General features: G+C 44.0%; 1 protein-coding gene across 1 annotated transcript; it reads right to left on the bottom strand.

Moving 5' to 3' along the window:
• Window positions 1-1,694: 1,694 nt before the first annotated feature.
• Window positions 1,695-18,908, bottom strand: LOC136695037 (uncharacterized). Its single transcript, XM_066668855.1, has 2 exons — window positions 17,821-18,908; window positions 1,695-1,814 (listed from the first exon to the last, which is right to left on the bottom strand). The coding sequence occupies exons 1-2, from the start codon at window positions 18,724-18,726 to the stop codon at window positions 1,695-1,697; spliced, it is 1,026 nt and encodes a 341-aa protein (XP_066524952.1). The 5' UTR covers window positions 18,727-18,908.
• Between the last annotated feature and the right edge of the window lie 8,707 nt (window positions 18,909-27,615).

Here is a 27,615-nt window from a genome sequence, read left to right as displayed (position 1 = left end):
TGTTATGGACAAACCATGGCTAGCACAGAAGTCCAACAACATCACACCACTCGGGTTTAGATCAGGCAGTCCGTTCCTCCCAATCACTCCTCTCCAGGTTTCCCAGTCATTGCCAACGTGAGCATTGAAGTCCCCCAGCAAAACAACAGAGTCAGTGCATGGAATCCCCTCTAGAACTCCAGTCACTGCCTCCAAGAAGGCCGAATACTCTGAGCTGCTGTTCGGTGCATACGCACACACAACAGTCAAAGTTTTCCTCTCTGCAAGCCGGAGCCGCATTGAGGCGACCCTCTCGTTTACTGGGACAAACTCCAGCTGTACAGGCGCCAGCCGGGGACTTGTGAGTATCCCCACACCCGCCCGGCGCCTCTCACCCTGTGCAACTCCTGAGTAAGAGAGAGACCAACCCCTATCGAGGAGTTTGGTTCCAGAGTCTACACTGTGTGTAGAGGTGAGCCCAACTATATCTAGCTGGTATCTCTCAACCTCACGCACCAGCTCTGGCTCTTTCCCCCCCAGTGAGGTTATGTTCCACGTACCAAGAACCAGTTTCCGCTGACAAGTTCCACGACGCCAGGGGCCCCCTTGCCCCCGCTCTGTGCCCGATGGGCATTGCACCGCACCCCTACTCTGGATCTTGCGGGTGGTGAGCCTACATGATCCTCCCACGTTGCCATTTCGGGCTGAGCCCGGCCGGGTTACGTGGGCTGCCCAGCCACCAGGCGCTCGCCGTCGGACACTACCCCCAGGCCTGGCTCCAGGGGTAGGTCCCGGTAACCCTTTCCCGGGCAGGGTACACTGAATTTTAATGTGTGTACTCATAGGAATGCTTTTGGATCATGTTTGTCTGGATCTTCACTCCAGACCTGTTCGCCATGGGAGACCCTACTGGGAGCTAACAGCTCCCGACGACATAGCCCTGGAGGTCATGAGACCACACAAGCCCTTCCGCCACGACAAGGCCCTGATCCAGGAAGGGCAAAATATTTCCTGTCATAGCTAATAATACTTGCATAGGTCCATTTAAAAGATAGCGGGTAATTTTACATGTTTCAATAGAACCGGGGGTAATGACATCAGTCAGAGGCAAGTGTTAGGATCCATTGAGGTATGGTGTTCAGATGTTTTTCATGATGGTCAGAACACCTCGGTGGGACCATGGGCAAGAGCAGGGTTATATTATTACTGCGGGGGTCAAGGTTGTACATTAGACTTAGCCAATAAGGAGTCAGGGATTATGTGCAATGGTGAGGCTTACCACCCCTATTACTCTGTTAGGTATAAGAGACAAATCAAACACCAGCAGAACAAACAGAAAACGAAGGGACGTGAACACTGTCGTGGGAAACAATTTTATTACTTTATGTTTGTGGACAAATATCCTTAAATGATGATTAGTTAAAATTAACATTTATAACTACATACTCATTGTGTGAAATCGTGTACCTTATATGCATTTATATGAATGACTAACCAGCATTTACACATGTAGTTAAACATTTTTTGATCCTGCATGACTAACTATATGGCATGATAACTCACGTGATATTTACACATTCTTAATTCTTAAACGTCTAACCTTGAACAGATGTGCACTCCAGGCTTTTAGCACACTGACATCAATCATAGTGTTGGCTCAGGAGGGCTGAAGTGTAGGGGCATATTGATGACCTTGAAAGTGCATTTCTGACTCCCTAAATTGTGGTCTCACGGGAGAGGAGTCTTGGGAAGAAAGGACCATTGTCAGCCTGGCCATAACGAATGCCTTCGGGGTCACGGAATGCACTTGAATCTTGCACGTGAAGAGCTGAGTACTAACACGTGAAATTATGCATATTAATATACGCTAATCAGCCAGAAATCGCCTCATCGGCAGGGTATATGTCATATGGGATATAACTGTCGGAGTCAGAACTAGACAGGTCAGAGCTTTACTTGGGAGGGGCATTAAACTCTTTTCGATGTATAGTTCTCCTGGATCCAGTATTGTTAAATAAATACTTTGATTTGCTTTGAACTTCACTCGACTGGTGTCTGCGACTCTTCCGGAACGAACACGCCTCCCCGAAGAGGGAGGGTGTATTTTGGACCTTTTTGATATTTTCTAAATTTTAATTACTTTGAGAACGGTCCAAAAGAACATTTTTATCTTCAACACGGATGACTTTGACCTGTCTAAGAATACTCCCACATATATAGATTCTATTGGAGTTCCTAGAGGAGTTCCTGATGAATATAAATTGGCAGACCAAACAGCAACAGGATTTGAGAACATTCCTATCATAGCTGCCTTGTTTCCCATTACTCCTATTAAAAATGTAGATTGGATCAATTATGTTAATTATCAGGTAATGAGGTTGGCTAATATTATCAGAACTGGAATAACGGAACAGCTGGCAGCCAGTTCATTAATGACTATTCTGAATAGAATTGCGTTGGATATGCTCTTGGCCAAAAAAGGGGGTGTTTGTCATATGTTTGTAGATGTATGTTGTACGGTCATTCCAAATAACACAGCCCCAGATGGATCCATAACTAGAGCACTAGAAGCTCTTCAGGCCCTATCTAAGGAAATGCAGGATAACTCCGGCATAGAGAATCCTCTCAATGATTGGTTAGAAAGAACATTCGGCAAATGGAAGGCAACGTTTTTATCAGTATTGAGTTCCATTGCAGTATTTCTAGGCATTCTTATCACTTGTGGATGTTGTTGTGTTCCATGTATTAGGGCATTAGCAGAAAAATTTATCACCTCTATATTTCAGAATTCTCTGTGTTGACCTCATTTGTTCCCAGGATCTACATCAACGAATACGCAGGACAGTTTTGTCCACAGCTAGCATTTCTTTTCTCTGAAACACATCTATTTGGCCTCTACATATTTTAAAATCTGCTACCAGTACAATGTGCTTTGACAGCTAAACAAGTTTGGAGAAGACTGCCTTCTAGTTCTGTTATGTAACATCAGCAATGGCTAGTGTTTTTCTGAAATATTTCCAAATTGCTTATTTGACTTTCATACATCCAGAACATTAGGCCTTGGACTAACAGTCAAAAGCTAAACAAATCTGACTGTACAAAATTTCTCAGAAATCTAAAAGCTTTAACCAGCCTAAAGAGACATTAAGATGGAAAGAATAAGAGGGAAATAGAGAGAGACAGAGGAAGTAATGGGGGGAGAGCTGTCAGGAGCGAGGGGCGGATTGAAGGAGGCGGACGCATTCGCTAAAACACGGGATATATTTAATAACCAAAGATATAACAAAACACAGGCAAACTACAAAGGGAACTACAAGACTAGGACATAAAATACTGAGACAGAAAATACACTAAACGACAAAACTAGGAAACAAACATGACTTGACTAGAAACGAGAGATAAACGACGCGACATGACAAGACCGGAGAACAATACATAATGAAGTGAAATGAACGACCAACATGACGTGAAACAAGAGGGCTTAAATACAGACACAAACGAGACACACCTGGACAGATAACAAGGAGGACGGGTTAACACATGACACGGACGAGGAGGCGGAACAAAGGCGGAGACTTGAACATAAACAAAACAGAGCCATGTGCAAATAAAGCACATGGCGGGGACAACAGACTGACAGGACGAAGGCGTGACAGATGCCCCCCCCAAGAACGCGCAACTCCCGGGCGCGTACTCCTAAACCCCCCAGGAGCTGGCACAGGAGAGGGCACGGAAAACAAGACAGGACAACAAACCAACGAGTGACAGGACTCAGGACAATACGGGAACAGACACTAGAGCTGGGGACACAACAGAACCGAATATACGAGACGGGACATGGGACATGACAGGAGACTGACAAAGGGGGGCAACAAGAGACGAGAACGGACTGGACAGGACAGGAGTGGACACATGGGAATTGACAGGAGACTGGACTGGAGACAAGACAGGGGACTGAATGTGGGACGGATACGGAGACTGGACACGTTTGGGGACAGAAGACTGGACATGGACAGGTGACAGAACAGGGGACTGGAATGGAGACGGGACTGATGACAGGACTGGGTGCTGGGAATGGACGGGAGCAGAGACTGGTGACGAGACAGGGGATTGAAACGGGGACGGGACATGAGACAGGACAGAGGGTTGGAACGGGGACTGGACAGGAGACGAGACTTGAGACTGGACAGGGGATTGAAACAGAGACTGGACTGGAGACAAGACGGGTGACTGGACATTGGACAGATACGGAGACTGGACATGACTAACAGGGGACTGAACATGAGACAAGACAGGGGTTTGAAACAGAGACTGAACAGGGCTCACAGGGGACTGGACATGAGGCAGGACAGAGGGTTGAAACGTAGACTGGACAGGGCTGACAGGGGACTGGACTGGACTTGGCAGGGGGACAGGTACCAAGACATTCAGGGGGACAGACACAAACACCGTGACAGGGACCGGGACAGACACAAAGGCAGACACGGGTACAGGGACAAGGACAGAGACGGGAACCAGGACAGGGACAGACAAGGGAACCAAAATAACAGGGGGGTGCCCAGGACTGGCTAATGTCTGTGTGGCAGTCTGAGGAACCAGCCTAGGCACAGTTCTGGGGATCGGCCCTGAAGTCCTTCGGGCCGACCTACGGACATGGACAGGGGAGGCCGTAGCCACAGTCACGGGGACAGGAGCGGCGGGCGCCGCCACAGTCACGGGGACAGGAGCGGCGGGCGCCGCCACAGTCACGGGGACAGGAGCGGCGGGCGCCGCCACAGTCACGGGGACAGGAGCGGCGGGCGCCGCCACCGTCACGGGGACAGGAGCGGCGGGCGCCGCCGCCGTCACGGACACTGGAGCGGCGGGTGCCGCCATCACGGACACTGGAGCTGCGGGTGCCGCCATCACGGACACTGGAGCTGCGGGTGCCGCCATCACGGACACTGGAGCTGCGGGTGCCGCCATCACGGACACTGGAGCTGCGGGTGCCGCCATCACGGACACTGGAGCTGCGGGTGCCGCCATCACCGGGACAGGAGCGGCGGGTGCCGCCATCACCGGGACAGGAGCGGCGGGTGCCGCCATCACCGGGACAGGAGCGGCGGGTGCCGCCATCACCGGGACAGGAGCGGCGGGTGCCGCCATCACGGAGACTGGAGCGGCGGGTGCCGCCATCACGGAGACTGGAGCGGCGGGTGCCGCCATCACGGAGACTGGAGCGGCGGGTGCCGCCATCACGGAGACTGGAGCGGCGGGTGCCGCCATCACGGAGACTGGAGCGGCGGGTGCCGCCATCACGGAGACTGGAGCGGCGGGTGCCGCCATCACGGAGACTGGAGCGGCGGGTGCCGCCATCAACGGGACAGGAGCGGCGGGTGCCGCCATCACGGAGACTGGAGCGGCGGGTGCCGCCATCACGGAGACTGGAGCGGCGGGTGCCGCCATCACGGAGACTGGAGCGGCGGGTGCCGCCATCACGGAGACTGGAGCGGCGGGTGCCGCCATCAACGGGACAGGAGCGGCGGGTGCCGCCATCAACGGGACAGGAGCGGCGGGTGCCGCCATCAACGGGACAGGAAGCCCTGCGACGTCGTCCACGGAGGCAGGGGAACCTGCGACGTCGTCCACGGAGGCAGGGGAACCTGCGACGTCGTCCACGGAGGCAGGGGAACCTGCGACGTCGTCCACGGAGGCAGGGGAACCTGCGACGTCGTCCACGGAGGCAGGGGAACCTGCGACGTCGTCCACGGAGGCAGGGGAGGCGCGCGTCGCGCTCACGAAGACAGGAGAGCCGCGCGCCGCGCTCTCGAGGACAGGAGAGGCGCGTGCCGCGCTCTCGAGGACAGGGGTTTGTGCTGCTCGCCGGGCTCGCGCTGGAGCTGTAAAGGGTTTAGGGGGTTTCACGGGCGCCGCCGCCGTCACGGACACTGGAGCGGCGGGTGCCGCCATCACGGACACTGGAGCTGCGGGTGCCGCCATCACGGACACTGGAGCTGCGGGTGCCGCCATCACGGACACTGGAGCTGCGGGTGCCGCCATCACGGACACTGGAGCTGCGGGTGCCGCCATCACGGACACTGGAGCTGCGGGTGCCGCCATCACCGGGACAGGAGCGGCGGGTGCCGCCATCACCGGGACAGGAGCGGCGGGTGCCGCCATCACCGGGACAGGAGCGGCGGGTGCCGCCATCACCGGGACAGGAGCGGCGGGTGCCGCCATCACGGAGACTGGAGCGGCGGGTGCCGCCATCACGGAGACTGGAGCGGCGGGTGCCGCCATCACGGAGACTGGAGCGGCGGGTGCCGCCATCACGGAGACTGGAGCGGCGGGTGCCGCCATCACGGAGACTGGAGCGGCGGGTGCCGCCATCAACGGGACAGGAGCGGCGGGTGCCGCCATCACGGAGACTGGAGCGGCGGGTGCCGCCATCACGGAGACTGGAGCGGCGGGTGCCGCCATCACGGAGACTGGAGCGGCGGGTGCCGCCATCACGGAGACTGGAGCGGCGGGTGCCGCCATCACGGAGACTGGAGCGGCGGGTGCCGCCATCAACGGGACAGGAGCGGCGGGTGCCGCCATCAACGGGACAGGAGCGGCGGGTGCCGCCATCAACGGGACAGGAAGCCCTGCGACGTCGTCCACGGAGGCAGGGGAACCTGCGACGTCGTCCACGGAGGCAGGGGAACCTGCGACGTCGTCCACGGAGGCAGGGGAACCTGCGACGTCGTCCACGGAGGCAGGGGAACCTGCGACGTCGTCCACGGAGGCAGGGGAACCTGCGACGTCGTCCACGGAGGCAGGGGAGGCGCGCGTCGCGCTCACGAAGACAGGAGAGCCGCGCGCCGCGCTCTCGAGGACAGGAGAGGCGCGTGCCGCGCTCTCGAGGACAGGGGTTTGTGCTGCTCGCCGGGCTCGCGCTGGAGCTGTAAAGGGTTTAGGGGGTTTCACAGGCGCACCCATTAGATCACCTCGAGGTGCGCCCCTGTTAGCCTCAGGCCTCAGAGGTACGGAGGTGAGGCTAACAGCCCCTACCCTTAACGCCCCCCCCAAAATTTCCCCGGACCTGAGGGGGTAATCCTCCAGCGAGGGGGGAACTCCAGCACGGTTCTTCCGCCGACTCTTTCGACTCCCGCTGGCGCAACGACTCGATTCCCGAGTCGACTCCACCGCTATAGGATCCGGAACAGCGCCAGGCAGGAGCTGGAGCCGGCGACTCCATTCCGAGGCCGCTTTCAAAGCCTCCTCCACAGGATCTTTGTGGCCTGTGCGGAATGGAGTCCGGCGAACGGCACAACCTTTGATGTAATAGTCCGTGCTAGCTGCGTCCTGAGGGTCGTTCATTCTGTCAGGAGCGAGGGGCGGATTGAAGGAGGCGGACGCATTCGCTAAAACACGGGATATATTTAATAACCAAAGATATAACAAAACACAGGCAAACTACAAAGGGAACTACAAGACGAGGACATAAAATACTGAGACAGAAAATACACTAAACGACAAAACTAGGAAACAAACATGACTTGACTAGAAACGAGAGATAAACGACGCGACATGACAAGACCGGAGAACAATACATAATGAAGTGAAATGAACGACCAACATGACGTGAAACAAGAGGGCTTAAATACAGACACAAACGAGACACACCTGGACAGATAACAAGGAGGACGGGTTAACACATGACACGGACGAGGAGGCGGAACAAAGGCGGAGACTTGAACATAAACAAAACAGAGCCATGTGCAAATAAAGCACATGGCGGGGACAACAGACTGACAGGACGAAGGCGTGACAAGAGCGTAACAGAGATAATATAAAAGAGAAAGGGAGAGAGAGAGGGAGAGAGTTAGAAAATGAGAGAAAGTCACTTTGCATAGGGCTGCAAAAATAGCACAACTTTGCATAACTTTTTTGATAGTTAAACTTTTACAGTACAGCACTCAAATACATGTTATGTTGCAGTGTGACAGTAGGCTGAAGAGAGAGGACAGACTGAATTTTACAGGGGGAGAGAAGCACAGTCACACAGAATTTGAGAGAGAGAGCTTTCTTACACTGCCCTCACAGAAAAACAGACTGGCTAATTACCCATCTCAGCCTAAGCCAGAACGAAAACATGCAACATTCCTAAACACATAAATCTCTCTCTCTCTCTCTCTCTCTCTCTCTCTCTCTCTGTGCATATGAGTGTGCTTCCCCTGTAAAATTCAGTCTGATATTGACTACATCATATAGTTACACTGTTGTTACGTAGGTCATTCATGTGCTAATACATGGTTTTCAGTGACAACTTCTTGACTTTTTAAAGTTAAATTATGAAAATACTGATTCTGATTGACCTAGAGGAATCAGCTACATGTTACAGATCAGTAGCACACATCCACTCCGGTATCACACAGCAAGATTATCTCTTCTGTCTGCAGCAATGTCATAAAAAAAATTTGATGCAAACTCTCTCCTCTTTCTCATCTTACACAGCAAAGCCACAGAGAGCACAAACACATGTTTATAGGCAAGGTAATCTGTTATTTAGTGGCCATTGTGAAATGCCTGTTAGGGCAACTGCATTAAAAATGACAGTCTAATATATATGACTCATAAAAATGCAAATAGACTCTAATGGAGCTTCCATCTTCAGTGGAATGGGGACAGAACCACACTTCACCACAGCACATGACATTCATTTTCCCACATACTGTATATACATACACACACACATGCAGGATTATTATTAGCATCTACCTTGTAGCCCTGGAAGATTCAAAATATGCATTACTCAGTATATCTGATGTGCAGTGGAATACAAGACTTTTGTGGTGGTTTTTTGTTTGTGCTTTGCTGAAGAGAAAACAGGTTTACAGCACATTTAATTAACTATAATTTGACATTATGATTTGAAAATTTAAAAAATATAGAACATAAAATGTAGTTCTACTATGTAAAGCAATATATTAAAGAGAAGTGCACTCACACTTTTTGACTCCATAGAAAAGTCCACAGCTCTTGATGAAAATACAAATGTAAGAGATGCTGTAAAAAAATGTCATCCATAAAAAAAGGAAAACGTATTGGCATTACCTGGACATTTTCTGTTAGTTTACAATTCCTCTGTATAACATTTAAATGAATATTTCTGTAAAATTACTGACAAATTCTATCTTAAAACTGAACACCATACTGATTGGAAATTCCATTAAAAAACATTTCAAGAAAATTTCCATTATTTCATGTCTGGTTTTTAGAAATGCATATATTTCTGTATATTTACTGATAAATTATATCTAAAAACCTCACTTTTCCAGAGAAATCACAAGACTACAACACACTTTTCTATCCAAGAGGAACATATAGTTAATCATAGCAAAACAACTCTCAAAACAGTTGATGGCATTACAGAAACGGTATTACATTCCATGTTTCAGTTCTACCAGCAAACAACAGATGTTATGACATCCACTGTCTTTTTTTTCCTGGAAACCACTACATTTTTTGCTTTCATGTCAAATGTTTGCATTTTTGGTAACATACTATCTACAGGTGAATGACTAATATTTACTGCATGGTAGACAAAAAGAGTTGACAGGCTTTTAAAATATTTATAACTGAACACTCTCAGAAAAAAAAGGTACTGTACAGGTATGTCATTGTCACTAAAGGTAAAAACAAAAAGTGTAAATGTCCCTTTAAAGGTACAGGTTTAGGTGGTTTAGAGATGTATTCCCTAAAGGTGCATTACATTGTGTTGTAGAGAAGGAGAGGTGAATATTTTTTAAATTTTATTACAGAACTGTAGATGAAATGGGCTTTATGAAATCAACACAACTTTAAAATTATAATAGACTGCCAAAGTTATAATAGACTGTGATACGATTATATTCCCTACATATCACAAAAACTAAGGAAATTTGTGTTTGGTAGGTTATTTCTTTGTTGTAACAATGCTTCTTGGCAATAAATCTTATTCCGTTGGAAAGCCTGTTAATTTCCCTTTTAAATGGTGCCACATTTGTAAGGAACATTCATTTGATGGATGAGCAGTGAAGATGAGTATGTGGGCTGCAACCATGAAAAATTTGTCAAATCCTCTCTGCCAATGCCAAACAGCTCATTCTGCCATTGACTCATTTGGTGTTTGGTGGACTGGGTGATTGAAGTTTGAAGAAACAAGACATATTGGAAATTTAATAATTTATTCATTTAACAAACCTCAGTAGCGTGTGGAAAAACCATACACAGCCACAATAGCCTGGCACCTCCTCCTCATGCTGGTCACCAGCCTGGTCAAACACTGCTGTGGGATGGCATCCCATTCTTCAACCAGCATTTGTCGCAAGGCAGCCAACGTGGTTGTTTTGGTCACTCTGGAACGAACAGCATGCCCAAGTACAAACACAGTCTTTCATTAACCTTGTCTAAATATGTTTAATTCACTGATAAAATGATGTTGTTGAATGTGTTGAAAATTTCATGTTAAAAGTATACATGTATTAAATAACTCGTAGTATATTATGCAATTCTGCAGTAATAGCATATATGTTACAATGAGATAAGTAGTAATTTCATTTTAATTTGTTTTCAATGATGAAATATTCTAGAGTAGTTATATAAAAGTTACACTTTTAAATAAGTGGACATTTCCTGTGTAGTTGGTATGCAATTACTGTGTGATTACAGAAAGTTATGACGGATATGATTAAGTTACCATGTTAGAACACAGTTATTCCTCATTAATTATGTAAAGATAACAGTTCCTTTGTAGTTATGTAGGTACTGTGTAATAATTGAATGGTAAAATGGACATTGCTTAACGTTACTCATAATGAAACCCATTTAAATAATTTTATAAATGTTACATTGTGAAATTATACATCTGCTTTGCTATCACATTACCGAATGGTTTAAAGCTGAAACTTAAGTCTATAACAATAACAAACTCTATAACAAATATTAGCTAAATGTTAGAAACTATGGCAAATCCAGTTTAATGTCTTAAAGCAAATTAATACATACCTGTCAGTAAAATCTTTATTTAAAAAAAAAACCCTGAATGAACCATGCCCAAAATTCATAGAGCACTGCTGTCAGCTGAAATGCAAAATGCTTTACATTTTGCTTTGGCACGTTCCCACACAGTGGAGCACAAATTTTTTGGTGGCTTGTGTTCAATTCTGACACAAATTCAACATTCTATTCTTCAAATGGAAATCGACACGTATTGTTTTTTTCTGGTAAGAGACAGAGCAACATTAAATAAATGTAAATAATATTTATGTTTCTTTATGGCACGTTTACCGCAAGTCTGTGTTTAAAAGTAATCTTAGGTGTATTGCATTTCAATAAGACTTTTATTTTTGCAGTACCTTGTGATGTAAAGCAAAACAGTTGTGTACTGATTACATTTTGAGGTGATTGTATTCAATTCTGACACTAATTTAACATTTAGTTTTTAAAATGCATATCTTTGTGTATTGATTTTCTTTAAAAATATTTTAAAAAAAAAACGTGAAAACTATGTAATAGCCGTTTTGCTTTAAATTTTGCCACATATTCTTCATGCTAGTTTGGAAAAGCAATGGCGTGTGTGGATTGCATTTCACATTGTTCTATTACAGTGATTGGTATTCAATGTGGCACTAATTCCTCTCCATACACTTCAGCCACATACTTAATTAACACAAAGTAATATCATGCAGACAAAACCATTTTTCACATCATTATCAAACCAAAAACCAGCTATGAGACTTACCACAGAAACATTTGCATCCCTGGTTCTTCCTCTGTTCTGAGGGCAAATATTATAGATAGAATATATAAAGAACAGAATATTTTAAACACAATTATACATTTTTTGAGAACATAACATTTATGGGAAAGAAGCATTTTGAAGGAAATCAATATGTGAATAAGTAAATTTAATATCAGTTATGTGCTTTAAAAGTCTATATGCAAAACCAGTGCAGTGCTTGGAGCAGGTGTTCACAGCAGCTCTGTGCTTGTAACAGTAGGTAAAGGAGGGGCAGCACTGTATTAAATGGTGTTTTATGTCTATAATGATGAGAAGAACGGCTACAGTTTTCTTCTATTTCGTCGTTGTGTGCACGGAATTCACGCTTAGTTTCTGTCTATTTTTGCCTCTGGATTTAGTCCTTGTGGGCTCAGGAGTAGTTTGTGGGCTTGGTCTTTGAATGTTTTTTCTCATTTCTGCATTGCCCTTTTTGTAATAAAGTCCAAAATATTCATGCCTGTCTCTGTCAGTAAGCAGCTGAAACTGGGCTGTCTTTACATGGTTTTCTCATGGTTTTTACATTGTGTTCCCAATCTGGGAAAAAGTGGGGATATGCTGTCTCACCTCTTCCCTTACAAATGTAATCAACTACGCTGTATGTGTAGCACTCTGTATTTTCTTTTTTTTAACACAAACAAATTTAATTAGGGCATAATTATGAAAACTTTGAAACATTATGTAATTTACACATGAAAACTTTAGATTCTCAATTTTGAATAAATTCCTTAACCGTGAGTGCGCCATGACGAAGCTCCACCAAAACAATTCCCCTACATGTGCTCTGTGTTTAAAACAAGCAAATGGGCGTTTTCATGCAAATTATCAGCCAATAATCATCCACTAGCAGCTGCCGAATTACCATGTTGTTAACATATGAATGGCAGAACGCGTCTATGGGCGGAACAAAAAAGCTTGTGCCTCAAAAATATGCCGGTTGTTGTTTACGCTTCTCTCACAAGAATATAAATATATATATCATTTCATCCTATATATAGTTGGAAAGTAGACCCTTCAAGGTTTCCGAGGTATGTTGTATTTTTTTTCTAGGAGAAAATCTCGCAGAGTTATATACGTGTTTATGTGGAATTTCAGTTATATGCCGCAGGGTGTTAATTAAGTAGTAAATCTTTTGGTGTACCACCTCTTCTTGCTTCACGTACTACTAGTGGTATGCGTAAGACAATTTGAGAACCACAGTTTTACATAATTCTTAACCAAATAAAACACATATAATATCTACATATGAGTTCCATTTGAGGATGCATTTGAAAGAAAGGAGCTGAAGTACACAGACTTGGCAGCTGAAGTGAGTGAATTAAGGTGGCAGGCTCATGGGTGTTAGGGGATATGTAGCCAAAGCTGCCACATCCCTGCATGTGGCATCAGAGGCCAGAAACAAAGGGCAGCTGTGAAGAAGTTATCAGAAACAGCTGATAGGTCTAGTCAGTGGTTGTGAATAAGGTGAGCACAGATTACTTGGGGAAATGCACTGTAGAAATGCTATTTTCATTGTTGGTGATGTAGCATGTAAAGTTCCCATGGAACTGGTAGCACTAAGCATGCATTAACAGTGCCAGTGGGGCTAGTTACAGCCTTAGTCACCAGGGAGGCCAGTGTGGAGTTAACGGTTGTTGATGGTAAAGGGTAAGGTAGGACTGTAAGCTGGCTTGGAGGCGGGTGTGTCTGGGATGTCAGGGTTTGCTGTTGAGCTTTCTGGAGGTGTTGTAGTGGAAGTAGTATGCACACATTGCTGTGGCATTTGCACTACATAGCGGAGTCAATGATAATTCATTATTATTTAATTAATAATTAATTATTTAATTCATTTTGCTAAGCTCCATGTTTGGGAGCCATTAACTAATATGTAGTGTCCGTACCTGTCTTAATTTTAACTTAGACAAATAGGTCATCTTCACATATTATACAGCAAAAGTAGCTAGAATTAACTATTATTAATGAATTATGCTCATTGACCCGCCGTGGGTTCTTGACTCTGAAATGGAATCTGAACTAGAAGTTAAAATTCCATATGAGAAAGGTGCACACACAAACAAATAACCAAGGATTGGTTTTATCACACAACTGGTTTATTAATAATAATATCAAATAATGAATATTGATTAGACATTCATATAATAAAATGGATTACAGCGATATATGAGGGAACAGGGAGATTAATATGTGAGGGAATTTCTCTATGATAATTATTGTCCTAAGTTCTAAGAAAGGCTATTGTTTATCAAATCAAAATCAAATCAAATCAAATTTATTTATATAGCGCTTTTCACAACTGATGTTGTCACAAAGCAGCTTCACAGAATTCCAGTAAGACAAGATTTGACATGAAATGTAAAGACAAATGTAAAACCCTCAAGTGAGCAAGCCAGGGGTGACAGTGGCAAGGAAAAACTCCCCCAGCTGAGGAAGAAACCTTGGGAGGAACCAAGGCTCACAAGGGGTGACCCATCCTCCTCTGGTCAATCTACTGGTGATGATAGTTAGTAGTCCATGAGAACTTCAGTGTAGGGACAGCTTCAAGGCACTTGGTGGTTGCTGGAGCGTGGGCAGCTGGTCTGAAGCGTGGAGGAGGATCTCGACAGTCATCCATCAGTGTCCAGACAGACAGGTGGGCAGTCGTTTACTCGGAAAGATGTAAAGGGATGGAATTAGTTTTGAACTGTTTTGTGTTTGTAAAGTAGAAAATATGAAAATTTCCAGAGTGTGGCTAATGACTCCGGCAGATCTGACTATGACAGCATTAACTAAAAGGAGAGAACCAGGAGGACACACAGACACGGGAGCATCCTGAAACACTGGCATCCCTCCGCTCCACCGTCAACAAACCTGAGTGATCGCGAGAAGCGGCGGGACGACAGCACCAGCGTCTCAGTATACTATAATTCCCTGTGTCCATGGACCCCCCGGATCTGCCGCCTTTATCTATGGGGAGCATTAGCTACCAAATGATAAACTAAACAAATGAGTTTTTAGCCTACATTTGAAGATTGCGACTGTGTCTGAGTCCCGAACATTTTCTGGAAGATCATTTCAGAGTTGGGGGGCTTTATAAGAAAAGGCTCTTCCCCCAGCTGAGGCCTTCTGAATTCTGGGAACATTTAAAAATCCAGTATTCTGTGATCTGTGTGAACGTGGGGGCTCATAATAGGAAATTGTATCTTGAAGATATTCAGGAGCAAGCCCACGTAGAGCTTTATATGTTAATAACAAAATTTTGTAGTCAATGCGGAATTTAACAGGCAGCCAATGAAGTGATGATAAAACTGGGCTGATATGTTCAAATTTTCTAGTTTTAGTGAGGACCCTAGCTGCAGCATTTTGAACTAGTTGAAGTTTTCTTAAATTGCTGTTGGTGCATCCTGACAGTAGTGCGTTACAGTAGTCAAGCCTTGAAGTAATAAAGGCATGTACTAATGTTTCTGCGTCCTGGAGGGATAAGGCATTTCTAATCTTAGCAATATTGCGAAGATGTAAAAAAGCTGTCCTAGTGATACTACCTATGTGTTGATCAAATGATAAATCCGGGTCAATTATGACACCAAGATTTTTTGCTGCTGAACCAGGTTTAACTGGAAAGTTAGCTAGATTTAAAATTAAGTCTGATAATTTATTTCTTGTCACTTTTGGACCCAAAAGCAGGACCTCTGTTTTGTTGCTGTTTAGAAGGAGGAAGTTACGGAACATCCAGCCTTTCACGTCTTTTACACAGTCCTCTATTTTCTTTAATCTGTGTTTGTCATCGGGCTTGGCTGAAATATACAATTGTGTGTCGTCTGCGTAACAGTGAAAGTTAATGTCATGGTTTCTTATAACTGTGCCTAGCGGTAACATGTATAATGTAAATAATAATGGTCCTAAAATAGAGCCTTGTGGAATTCCAAATCTTACTTTAGAATAATTTGAATTTAGATTGTTTACTTTTACGAATTGATAACGTTCCGTTAAGTAAGATTTGAACCATAATAGGGCTGTCCCTGTGATTCCAACCATGTTTTCTAACCTTTCTATGAGAATATTGTGGTCTATTGTATCGAAGGCTGCGCTTAGGTCAAGAAGCACCAACAGGGATACGTGGCCTTGATCAGAGGCAAGAAGAAGATCATTTGTTATCTTGACTAGAGCTGTCTCTGTACTATGATGTTGCCTGAATCCAGACTGGAATTTTTCATATATATGATTCTTATGTAGATATGAACTAAGTTGTTGGGCCACAGCTTTTTCTAAGATCTTAGACAGAAATGGCAAATTAGAAATAGGCCTGTAATTAGACAGTGTACTAGCATCAAGATTTGGTTTCTTGATCATAGGTTTAATAACTGCTAGTTTAAAAGCTTTGGGTACATGGCCCAGACTAAGCGATGAGTTTACTATAGTTAAAAGAGGATCAATAATAGCTGGTAGTACTTCTTTGAGCAACTTTGTGGGAATTGCATCAAGTGTGCAAGTTGTACAGTTTGCGGAGGTGATAATCTTCTCTAGTTCTAATTGTGGGAGTGGGCAAAAGGTTTCAAGTCTTTCTTTTACAGTTATATTATGTTTTATTTCATTCACATCAGGTGGCAGTCAGGATGGATTTGATCCTGTGGCTAGAGTTTGTTGTCTAATATTCTCAATTTTATTATTAAAAAAGTCCATAAAATCTTTACTGGTGAGAGTTGCTGGAATTAGTTGTTCAGAACCTGCTTGATTTTTTGTAATTCTAGAAAACACACTAAACAGTGCTCTCGGATTATTTTTATTATGGGAGATCAGCGAGGCCAGATATGCTGAGCGAGCTTTAGTGAGGGCATTTCTATACTCTATAAGGCTGTCCTTCCAGGCAGAATGGAACACTTCAAGCTTGGTTGATCGCCATTTCCGCTCTAGTTTTCGTAATGTTTGTTTTAAAGTACGGGTCTTATCGTTATACCATGGTGCGAGCTTTTTCTGTCTTATACTTTTATGTTTAAGTGGTGCTACCTTTTCTAAAGTAGATTGACAGGTATTTTCTAGATAATCAGTTAGTACATCTAGGTCCATTGGGTCTGATGGAGTTGGAACTGGGGTCGATAGTTCTGGTAGGTTTTCTATAAATTGTAGGGCGGTAGATGGTTTTATTATACGCCTTGTAGAATAGCGAGGGTTCTTACATATATTATGGATAAAACGTAGCTCATATGAAATTAAGTAATGATCGGAGATTGCTGAGGATTGCGGTAAGATATTAATTTTGTCAATGTTAAGACCTAGTGTCAGAACTAAGTCTAAAGTGTGGCTGCAGTAGTGTGTAGGCCCTGTTACATTTTGAGTAATACCAATAGAGTCTAAGATTGAGGTAAATGCCTTTTTTAGTGGGTCACTTTCCTTCTCAAAATGGATATTGAAATCTCCTACAATTATAACTTTATGATTGCACACCGCTAGGTTTGTAGCAAAATCGCTGAATTCTTTCAGAAATTCTAAGTAAGGCCCTGGTGGTCTGTAAATGTTGCATAATAAAAATGCGTCCTTTTTTGTGACCGGATTTGTAATAATAGTGGAGAGAACCTCAAAAGAAGAGAAGGTGTCACATTGTTTAAGACTAATTTCTAGGGTATTTTGGTAAATTACACATACTCCACCTCCTTTGCCTGATATTCTTGGGCTATGTGCATAATTATAGCCTAGGGGGGTGGCTTCATTTAGAGCTAAATATTCATTTGGTTTAACCCACGTTTCCGTGAGACAGAAAACATTGAATTTATGATCACTTATAATATCATTTACGATGAGTGCTTTTGAGTTTAGTGATCTTATGTTGAGTAACCCAAATTTTAGTTCTGAGGTGTTGCTGCTAGGTGTTGTGTATGATTTAATATTGATTAGGTTGCTGAAACAGGCTGATTTTGTTTTTCTACTTTTACATTTAGTTCGGGGGAAAGACACAGTCTCAATACAGTCACCCAGAACCTGGGTGACGTCTCAAGACAGTTCGCAGACGGTCGGTTTAGCCTGTCTGTCTGCGGCCTGGTCCCGGGTCTGGATTGTCAGCAGCTATCTACACTACTCTGCTGACTAACTAAAAGACTATGTGCTATACTGCAAGAAAGTAAGGCAGCACCCTCCCGCGTGGGGTGGATACCATCCCTACCTATAAGACCAGGCTTGCCCTCAAAACGTAACCAATTGTCTATAAAGCCCACTTGATTTTCGGAACACCACTTGGACATCCAGCAGTTTAACGCCCAAAGTCTGCTGTAAGCTTCGTCGCCACGCCGCATTGGTATGGGGCCAGAGCAGATTACGGCATCGGACATCGTCTGGGCCAGTTTAATCACCTCTGTAATATTACCCTTAGTTACCTCAGACTGCCGCAGACGAATATCATTGGCCCCTACATGAATGACTACCCTCGAATATCTCCTATTAGCTAACAGTCTAAGGTTGCCACTAATATCCGGCGCTCTGGCTCCCGATAAACAGCTAACTGTTACTGCCGGCGCCCCTAAAGGAGTAGCTAGTTTCACGTGCCGAACAATAGAGTCTCCTATAACCAGAGCACTCTTAACAGGCTCCTCAGCGGGTGCTTCGCTGAGCAGGGCAAACCTGTTTGACACGCGAATCGGAGGAGCGTGGTGTCCCGGTGGGCTAGCTTTGGCCTCAGCGTTAGCATCAGCCTTAGCTTTCCGGCTATGACGCCGAGACGTCACCCATTCACCCCGCTGTGAGGGCTCTAACGCCGGAGTCGTGGGGGTGCTAACTCTCCCTAAGGCACCCGGAGTTGCTAACACTGAATCTCGCTGTTTATCCCTCAACAATAATAAGCTCCGGATGCGCACTTCTAGCTGGTCCACTTTATCCACCAGAGAGCTAACTAGCTGACACTTACTACAAATACAACCACTATATTTATCGCTAGAGGTGGAAAAGGGCGTTAAACTAAACATGCCACACTCTGAGCAGGCAAAACAGCCAGTAGTAGCCATGGAATTGCAGGTACTTACCGCTTTTAGTGAATTTTAGTAACTTACACCAAGAACGTTACTCCAGGGTCCGGTGGCAGTTTTAGTGCCTCTGTAATGAATATTCCTGCGGAGACAATCTAAAAGATAGATCTATGGATGGTAAGTAGGTTATAAAAACAGATATAAATATAGAAATAACAATGGAAACGAGTAAACAGGAAAACCCGAGCGATCAAAACAGCTTCCAAACGGGCTTTATCCCAGCAAACTTTCAATACCAACCCATGAGCCATGAGAGACATGAAACCATGTGACCTTACGTATCCGGAGATGAACGGGGAGCATGACGCTGACAGTGCCTTCCGGCACGACTTCCTGGAGAATTGCAGACGCGGGCCTTGTAGGTTGCAACCGCGGGCGTTCATTTTCTCCCGAGGCTTTCAGACACAGCCGTCAGAGCTCGTGGTGTTCTGCAGGTCTCTGTGGGGATTCTTCGTCGTCGCTGATCTGCTGCCTTGTGTGAGAGAGAGAGAGGCACGTCCATGCAGGTCTCTCCGGTGCAGGTTTCCACATCTCAGAAGGTCATTCTGAGGGTGCGTGCAGCAGTCCTCTTCGTGGCGTTGTCGTCGTTTGGAGGGTCAGAGGTCTAAGGTTGCCTTCATTCTCTGGGTGTGGCGTTGAAATTTTGCTAGCGTTAAACTATAGCTCTTCTTAATCTGTAGTTTCTATCTGGACCACGCTTTAAAGGTCCAAGACTGTTTAAGAAAGCCATGAGTCTGACGCCTGCAGAGTCATTTCCAAAACTCAGGTCATTTTACTCTTTTAGCCTTGAAAAAGCTAAAAGAGACAACGCCCCAAGTGTCTGGAGCCTTCAAGTGAAGAGTCGAACATCGGAGAAAAAGGGGCAGGAGCCCAAAAAGTTCGAAAAACCTTACAAAGCTCAAAAGCTGGAAAAAGCTTGTGTCATTTGGCGCCACAGGTTTTTAACTAGAGTTTAGAAAACCCGCCCCGAATACCTGATTCGTCCTCAATGAGAGAGAATTGGAGCTTTTCTTGCTCCTGATTGGCTGTTTCCTGTACCTTGGGAGTGGCATCACATAGAATTTATGACACTTGACAAGACAAAGACTTGACCATCCCTGAGTGAATACTTTGCAATATAAAAGATTATATGTTAACACAAAGTAATATAATTAAGAAAAAGATAACCATGTTTCTTTATAATTATTAACCAACTAAACACATAGTATGTGACTACCTTGGTTCTACATAAATTCATATAAACAAAAATGACTTTAAACACATGTAAATTAATTCCACCTATTTTGATTGTCAAAACGGGATTAATTTCAAACAGTTGTGCCCATATACAACTTGTTTTCCATGTAAGAACTTTGGGATGTTTGAGTCTTTTAGAGTTAACAGTCTTTAAAAAGGTGTCCTTTAAAGAGGGCATTGTGGGTTTCAATCAAGATTGAGTCTCTGTGTCTCTCTGCATTCTTTCCTTGGCCCTGGGGGTCCTTAAGTCATAAAAAGGGTCTTTGGAGGGGGTTTTACGGGCCTGCTCTGGAGGTTTATCTCACCTTACAATCTTGGTTTGAGATGTCTCTGAAACGAGCTAAAGTTTGGGTATATCAAATCACATCTTCAGAAAGTCACAATTTCGTATTAGAAATTAATACACATTTATCATATCCACTACATATCCCCCCTTTCAGATCATGCTTTCTTTCTAGAAGCATTGAGCTGATAATGCAGAGATGAATGTGAACAGCAAGGTCAGGAATCATTCATTCATACACTCAGGGTTGATACCTTTCTGGGATCATTTAATATGAGAATAAACCTTTATTGGACTTGATCCAATATGCTGGTAAGGTGTTCCCCTTACTTTAAAAGTGTCTGTTAACTAGGAAATATTATTTTTATCAAAGGAAATGTTCAAGAGTAGTTATTCATGCAAATATTTAAAAACATATCTTTGCCTTAGTGATAATTACTGGATAAGCAGGGTGTTCCTTTATAGTTAAGCTAACTACTAAGAACTCTGATTTAACATGGCTAGTGGGCATAGGCCTGTTAGGCATTGGATGTGAGCATTATCACCTTAGATTGCTGAAGAAACAAAGAAAAATAAGTTTTCCAGAGGAAGAAAATAATTTTTTTTTGTTAAACAGTACTGTGTGCTGACTGCGTCACCCCCCTTTTGAATAGTTTGTCGTGGCTTAATGAATAAGCTGTGCATAGTGACGGACAGCGATACACAAGTTAGAATGGATTACAATGCTTGAAGTAGAAATTAGAATTTTTATTTCTAGATTTATATACCACGGATTACTTTATCAGGCGGACACAACCTAAGTACAGATGAAAGTTTGTTTGTTTGTTTTTTATATATATTCGGTTGTGGAAGTTGACGATTAATACCATTAAAGGTCTTCTGGGTGTCTGCTGTTCTTTTATGACTTAACAAGGGTGTTGTTGTTCCCTACAAGTCTCATGGTGATTTAGTGAGGTTCCATCTGGTTGTGAGGAACCCATTTGAAGTCAGCACTTTGCTGATCTTTATTCACATTCCTGAACAGAGGATGACTGGTTGGGGAAAGATTTAGGACCTTGTGTGGGTCTGACTTATTAGCCTGTTTCTCACTTTTCATGAACTTTTTGGCTGGTTTAACTGAGTTGTACTTTTGCAACTTGTCCCCCCTTTTCAGCCTTTCACGGAACACATTTTGGTCATAACCGTTTTTGCATCCCCTTTTTGTTCTTTTCCAGTCTCTGCTGGCTGACTGCAAATGCGGCTCTGAGGAGTTTTGCAGGCTGCCCTTATCTTGTTGTGTGTTGTATGTATTTTGCTGGACTATGTGATGTTTCACTTTAATCTCTTTTTGTCCTGCACTTGAGAATTGAATGGAATCAAAATCACATGGGATGTTTTTGTGGTTACCCTGGTTTGTCAGGTCTTTTAATTTATCTCTTTCTGGAGGCCATTTGGGATCCAAATGGGTCTTAGCAAAAGGGACTGTTATTGTGTGGACAGTCATTTGTTCATCATGAGCTGAGTTTCTCTGGCTCATGGCATCCTTTGTCATTGTTGGAGTGTGAAAGGTGTTAGTAGTCTCTGTAGACCTGGTGTTTAGGTGACAGGAGTGAGCTTCAAAGTGATGTGAGTGTGAGATGGGCAGGGGTTTGTGAACCTGGGCCCAGATCTTCAAACACTTGAAGTCAATCAGTGGCTCAAGCCTGTTGAGCAGGTCCTTGCCAATAAGGAAGGGAATGTTTTCAATAGGAGACACATATACAGGGTGAACCAGACTTATGGGTCCTATTGTTATGAGCACTCTTGCCACATACCTTATGCTGATACCAGTGTATGAATAAGGCACAATTTGGAGGGAACAGTTTTGTAACTGTAATCTCCGTGGGGCATGGTCTGCTGCAGCCCACACTTCATCAAAGAGTGTGGATGACATCAGAGTGATGTCTGATGCAGTGTCCAAGAGAGCTTCTTGTACAAGCTTCTTTTCCAGGACTGTGGTCAGGTTTAATCTACGAGCACCCCCCTTTTCTGTTAAATGGCCAAGGAACTGTGGTGCAGGTGGATCACCTTGAACAAGCGTGACATTAAGAGGAGTCTGATTTTCACCTCCCTTAGTAAACTGGTCAGATGTGCAAGTCTGAATTGCAGGAGTCCTTGGGACATGCTCAGTTTCACCTGAGGTGTCTGAGAAGAAGTCAGCTGTCTGATGCTCCTCTTTACATAGGTGCGAAAACCCCTGTTCAGCGGTTACTGGAATTTCTGTGCTAATTCCAAATCCTTCAGACTCATTTGCATCATCTGAGCTTTCACACTGGTGCCAGTTGTCATCCCTGTTCTCGTTAGTCGAGTTAGGACAGGAGCTTTTGTCTAGGGGTTTGTCGTGTGTGTGAGAGTTTTGGGACCATCCGTGGTCCAAAATATTTTCCTTGGGTGCTGGACTCTCGTGCCTACTGGTGGGGAATTTATTCTGAGGGTGCCCTGATATTAACTGATTAACACAGGGGTTTGAGTGATGTTGAGTTTCACCTGACCAGTGAGGACTGGAGTGAGGAGAACTCCTATTGGATTGTAAAGGTTTATTATACCCCTGATTTTCTGTAAGCCTGTGAGATGGAGCGGGTTTTGGATACCATGATTCAGCCCTAGTGGCTTCGTCTAGCTCCATGGGGGAAGGCTGAGTGTAACAGCTAAAATTTTGTGGCACTTCTGGCCATTGATTTAAAGTTTGTTGGTCTTTTAAAAAGCCTTTGAGTGCTAAGTCACGCAGCTGTTTGCTAGACAAGGTGCGTGGACATGCTGCAACCCCTAGATAATAACTAGTGTTGGGATGGAGATTTAGGACAAACAGTGTTTTGAAATCCAACTCTTCTTCCATTCCCGGTTCATTTCGGGGCCCGAAATAAGCTTGTCTAAGGCGGTGATAGTACTGATGGGGTGACTCCTGCCTTTGTTGTTTAACTTGCAGTGCTGTCATCAGTCCTGCCTGTGACAGCTGATTGGAGAACTCCTTCTCCAAAGCGTCGCAGAGCACATCATATTGTCTCCTGACATAGTTAGGTTGCCGTTCAATGAAACTGCTGACTTCCCTGCTGGATGTCATTCTGATCAGGTAGATTCTGTCATCTACCGTGGCTCCGGGGAACCTTTGCAAAAAGAAATCTATATCTCTTAGGTACGAATAGATTTCATTTGAGCCATCTGGTTTTGGCTCGAAGCGCATTATGTGGTGCGCAATTCTGTCCAGGTCCCTGTAGGAGGGAGTCTGGTAATGTGCTGGGGGCACATAGCTAAACTGAGAGAACCTATGTTCAGCTGTGTTTGGGAGGACTCCGTTAGCCTCCAGTGGTGGAGCTGGTGTAGGGGCTGTTGGTGCTGGGAAAGGTGACTCAGGGATACCTTTGGACTTTGGATTCTGCAGCTCCCTATGAATGTGAGTGGTTCTCTGTTGGTTGCTAAATAGCTGTGAGCGTACCTTCTCTAGCTCTGCTTTAGCAATGTTTAGCTTGCTTCCTGTCTCTGACTGCAGGTGCTGAGACAATTGGAGTTCATCTTTGACTGCAGCAAGTTCTGCTGTTTTTGCATGCAGTGCCATTAAATGATCAGGCTCTTTGCGAGCATTTCTGATGTTCTCCATTTCTGGGCTCATCATTTGTGTTTTCACTGCTTCTAAGTCTGTGTCCCGGACAGTGTGTTTAAGTTTTTCTATTGCTAGTGTAGCCATATGGCTGGCTACCTTCATTAAGGCCTCGCCTTTAGGTTTCTCCATTAAATGGAGGGCCATTAATTGTGACATCAGATTTGCCATGTGAGAGGGCTCAACGCTGTGGATCATGGCTGTATATTCTGACACTGTGGCTCCTGTTGAGCTTGCTAATTACAAATACACATCAGTCAGGGGACTTACCACTGATGCTTGGTGACTGGGTTGTGTGTCAGATTTAATGCTAACTAATGTTTAATTATTGCAGTTTTATTTTATTTCACCAATATAGATTTTATAATCAGTAATTGGTTACTTCCACTTATGGAAGTATGAGTAAAGGATAGAAGCAGTACAACAAATATAACTTACAATTTACATGTGAATTTACTGTACTATATGAAAGACAACTGCTTTTAATTAACTTGCACTTACACAAGTCATACACAAGAGTGCACCAGAGAAACTTTAAATGCAGTAACGCAAGTCATGCGAAAGGGGGCCCTATAAATTGACTTCAGTTGTAATAGCACAAGTTTTACACAAGGGTGCACCAGAGAAATTTTACATGCAGTAGCGCAAATCATACGAAAGGGGGCACCATAAATTGACTTTCAGTTGCAATAGCACAAGTCAGCCACAGGGCTCCTGGTGTTTCCAGGGCTGGGTCAGTGGCGACACCTTATTTGCTTAACTCCTCCCCCTGGGGTAGGTTCACTGGTTTGGCATAATTTAAACCATTCCAGTTCGGAAACTGAAGGGAAAACACACCATTGCCAGTCCTAAACAAAACAGGGACCTTTGTTTGGGCCGCTTTAGAGCGAGTTCACTATTCACGTTGTTTTACAAATTCAAGGCACGAGATTCTGCGTGCAATTATGAGCGCGGGATTCGCGGTCTCACTACTTATGGGTTGACACAAACAATTCCTGCATTTATGAACGTATTTTAACAAGCCGTATATCAGAGGTACAAAATTTGCCGATCAAAAGCTGGAATTCGCAGACTTTTGGGCGATTCAGAACGTACACATACACGGAGATTCGCGCGTAGTGATTAATTTAACCTCTCACGGGTGTGTCATGCGCTTTTCATGCAGGTGATTAAACAGTGACGCAGCACAGCTGATAAACCCACAGTATTACTTCACAATTAGGCGCACGGCGGCAGCCTAATAATTTCACGAATGAAAAGCGTGTTCACACTAATCATTAAATCAAAACAACAGTGAAATGACAATCAGCGCTCACATTCAAGGCTTAATTTAGGAACAGGTCCTAGTTATGAATTCGAGGTGGGAGGAACCAGTTGTGAGGCCCGTATCTCTTAAACGCTCTTATCGCTGAAGCACAAGGCTGCGCTTAACTTATTGGTGTGCGATTTTTTCTTGCACAGGAATCATAACTTCCGATCACGACTATTAATCAGAGCCTTAACGTTGGGCGCCAAAATTAAATAATATAATTATATATGTAGTGGAAGTAGTATGCACACATTGCTGTGGCATTTGCACTACATAGCGGAGTCAATGATAATTCATTATTATTTAATTAATAATTAATTATTTAATTCATTTTGCTAAGCTCCATGTTTGGGAGCCATTAACTAATATATAGTGTCCGTACCTGTCTTAATTTTAACTTAGACAAATAGGTCATCTTCACATATTATACAGCAAAAGTAGCTAGAATTAACTATTATTAATGAATTATGCTCATTGACCCGCCGTGGGTTCTTGACTCTGAAATGGAATCTGAACTAGAAGTTAAAATTCCATACGAGAAAGGTGCACACACAAATAACCAAGGATTGGTTTTATCACACAACTGGTTTATTAATAATAATATCAAATAATGAATATTGATTAGACATTCATATAATAAAATGGATTACAGCGATATATGAGGGAACAGGGAGATTAATATGTGAGGGAATTTCTCTATGATAATTATTGTCCTAAGTTCTAAGAAAGGCTATTGTTTATCAAATCAAATCAAATCAAATCAAATTTATTTATATAGCGCTTTTCACAACTGATGTTGTCACAAAGCAGCTTCACAGAATTCCAGTAAGACAAAGATTTGACATGAATTGTAAAAACAAATGTAAAACCCTCAAGTGAGCAAGCCAGGGGCAACAGTGGCAAGGAAAAACTCCCCCAGCTGAGGAAGAAACCTTGGGAGGAACCAAGGCTCACAAGGGGTGACCCATCCTCCTCTGGTCAATCTACTGGTGATGATAGTTAGTAGTCCATGAGAACTTCAGTGTAGGGACAGCTTCAAGGCACTTGGTGGTTGCTGGAGCGTGGGCAGCTGGTCTGAAGCGTGGAGGAGGATCTCGACAGTCATCCATCAGTGTCCAGACAGACAGGTGGGCAGTCGTTTACTCGGAAAGATATAAAGGGATGGAATTAGTTTTGAACTGTTTTGTGTTTGTAAAATAGAAAATATGAAAATTTCCAGAGTGTGGCTAATGACTCCGGCAGATCTGACTATGACAGCATTAACTAAAAGGAGAGAACCAGGAGGACACACAGACACGGGAGCATCCTGAAACACTGGCATCCCTCCGCTCCACCGTCAACAAACCTGAGTGATCGCGAGAAGCGGCGGGACGACAGCACCAGCGTCTCAGTTTACTATAATTCCCTGTGTCCATGGACCCCCCGGATCTGCCGCCTTTATCTATGGGGGAGCATTAGCTACCAAATGATAAACTAAACAAATGAGTTTTTAGCCTACATTTGAAGATTGTGACTGTGTCTGAGTCCCGAACATTTTCTGGAAGATCATTCCAGAGTTGGGGGGCTTTATAAGAAAAGGCTCTTCCCCCAGCTGAGGCCTTCTGAATTCTGGGAACATTTAAAAATCCAGTATTCTGTGATCTGAGTAAACGTGGAGGCTCATAATAGGAAATTGTATCTTGAAGATATTCAGGAGCAAGCCCATGTAGAGCTTTATATGTTAATAACAGAATTTTGTAGTCAATGCGGAATTTAACAGGCAGCCAATGAAGTGATGATAAAACTGGGCTGATATGTTCAAATTTTCTAGTTTTAGTGAGGACCCTAGCTGCAGCATTTTGAACTAGTTGAAGTTTTCTTAAATTGCTGCTGGTGCATCCTGACAGTAGTGCGTTACAGTAGTCAAGCCTTGAAGTAATAAAGGCATGTACTAATGTTTCTGCGTCCTGGAGGGATAAGGCATTTCTAATCTTAGCAATATTGCGAAGATGTAAAAAAGCTGTCCTAGTGATACTACCTATGTGTTGATCAAATGATAAATCCGGGTCAATTATGACACCAAGATTTTTTGCTGCTGAACCAGGTTTAACTGGAAAGTTAGCTAGATTTAAAATTAAGTCTGATAATTTATTTCTTGTCACTTTTGGACCCAAAAGCAGGACCTCTGTTTTGTTGCTGTTTAGAAGGAGGAAGTTACGCAACATCCAGCCTTTCACGTCTTTTACACAGTCCTCTATTTTCTTTAATCTGTGTTTGTCATCGGGCTTGGCTGAAATATACAATTGTGTGTCGTCTGCGTAACAGTGAAAGTTAATGTCATGGTTTCTTATAACTGTGCCTAGCGGTAACATGTATAATGTAAATAATAATGGTCCTAAAATAGAGCCTTGTGGAATTCCAAATCTTACTTTAGAATAATTTGAATTT

The sequence above is a fragment of the Hoplias malabaricus genome, chromosome 4 (assembly GCF_029633855.1).
Source record: "Hoplias malabaricus isolate fHopMal1 chromosome 4, fHopMal1.hap1, whole genome shotgun sequence".
Lineage (NCBI taxonomy): Eukaryota > Metazoa > Chordata > Actinopteri > Characiformes > Erythrinidae > Hoplias > Hoplias malabaricus.
The sequence above is the reverse complement of the archived record's forward strand: the minus strand, read 5'-3'. Positions and strand labels throughout refer to the sequence as shown.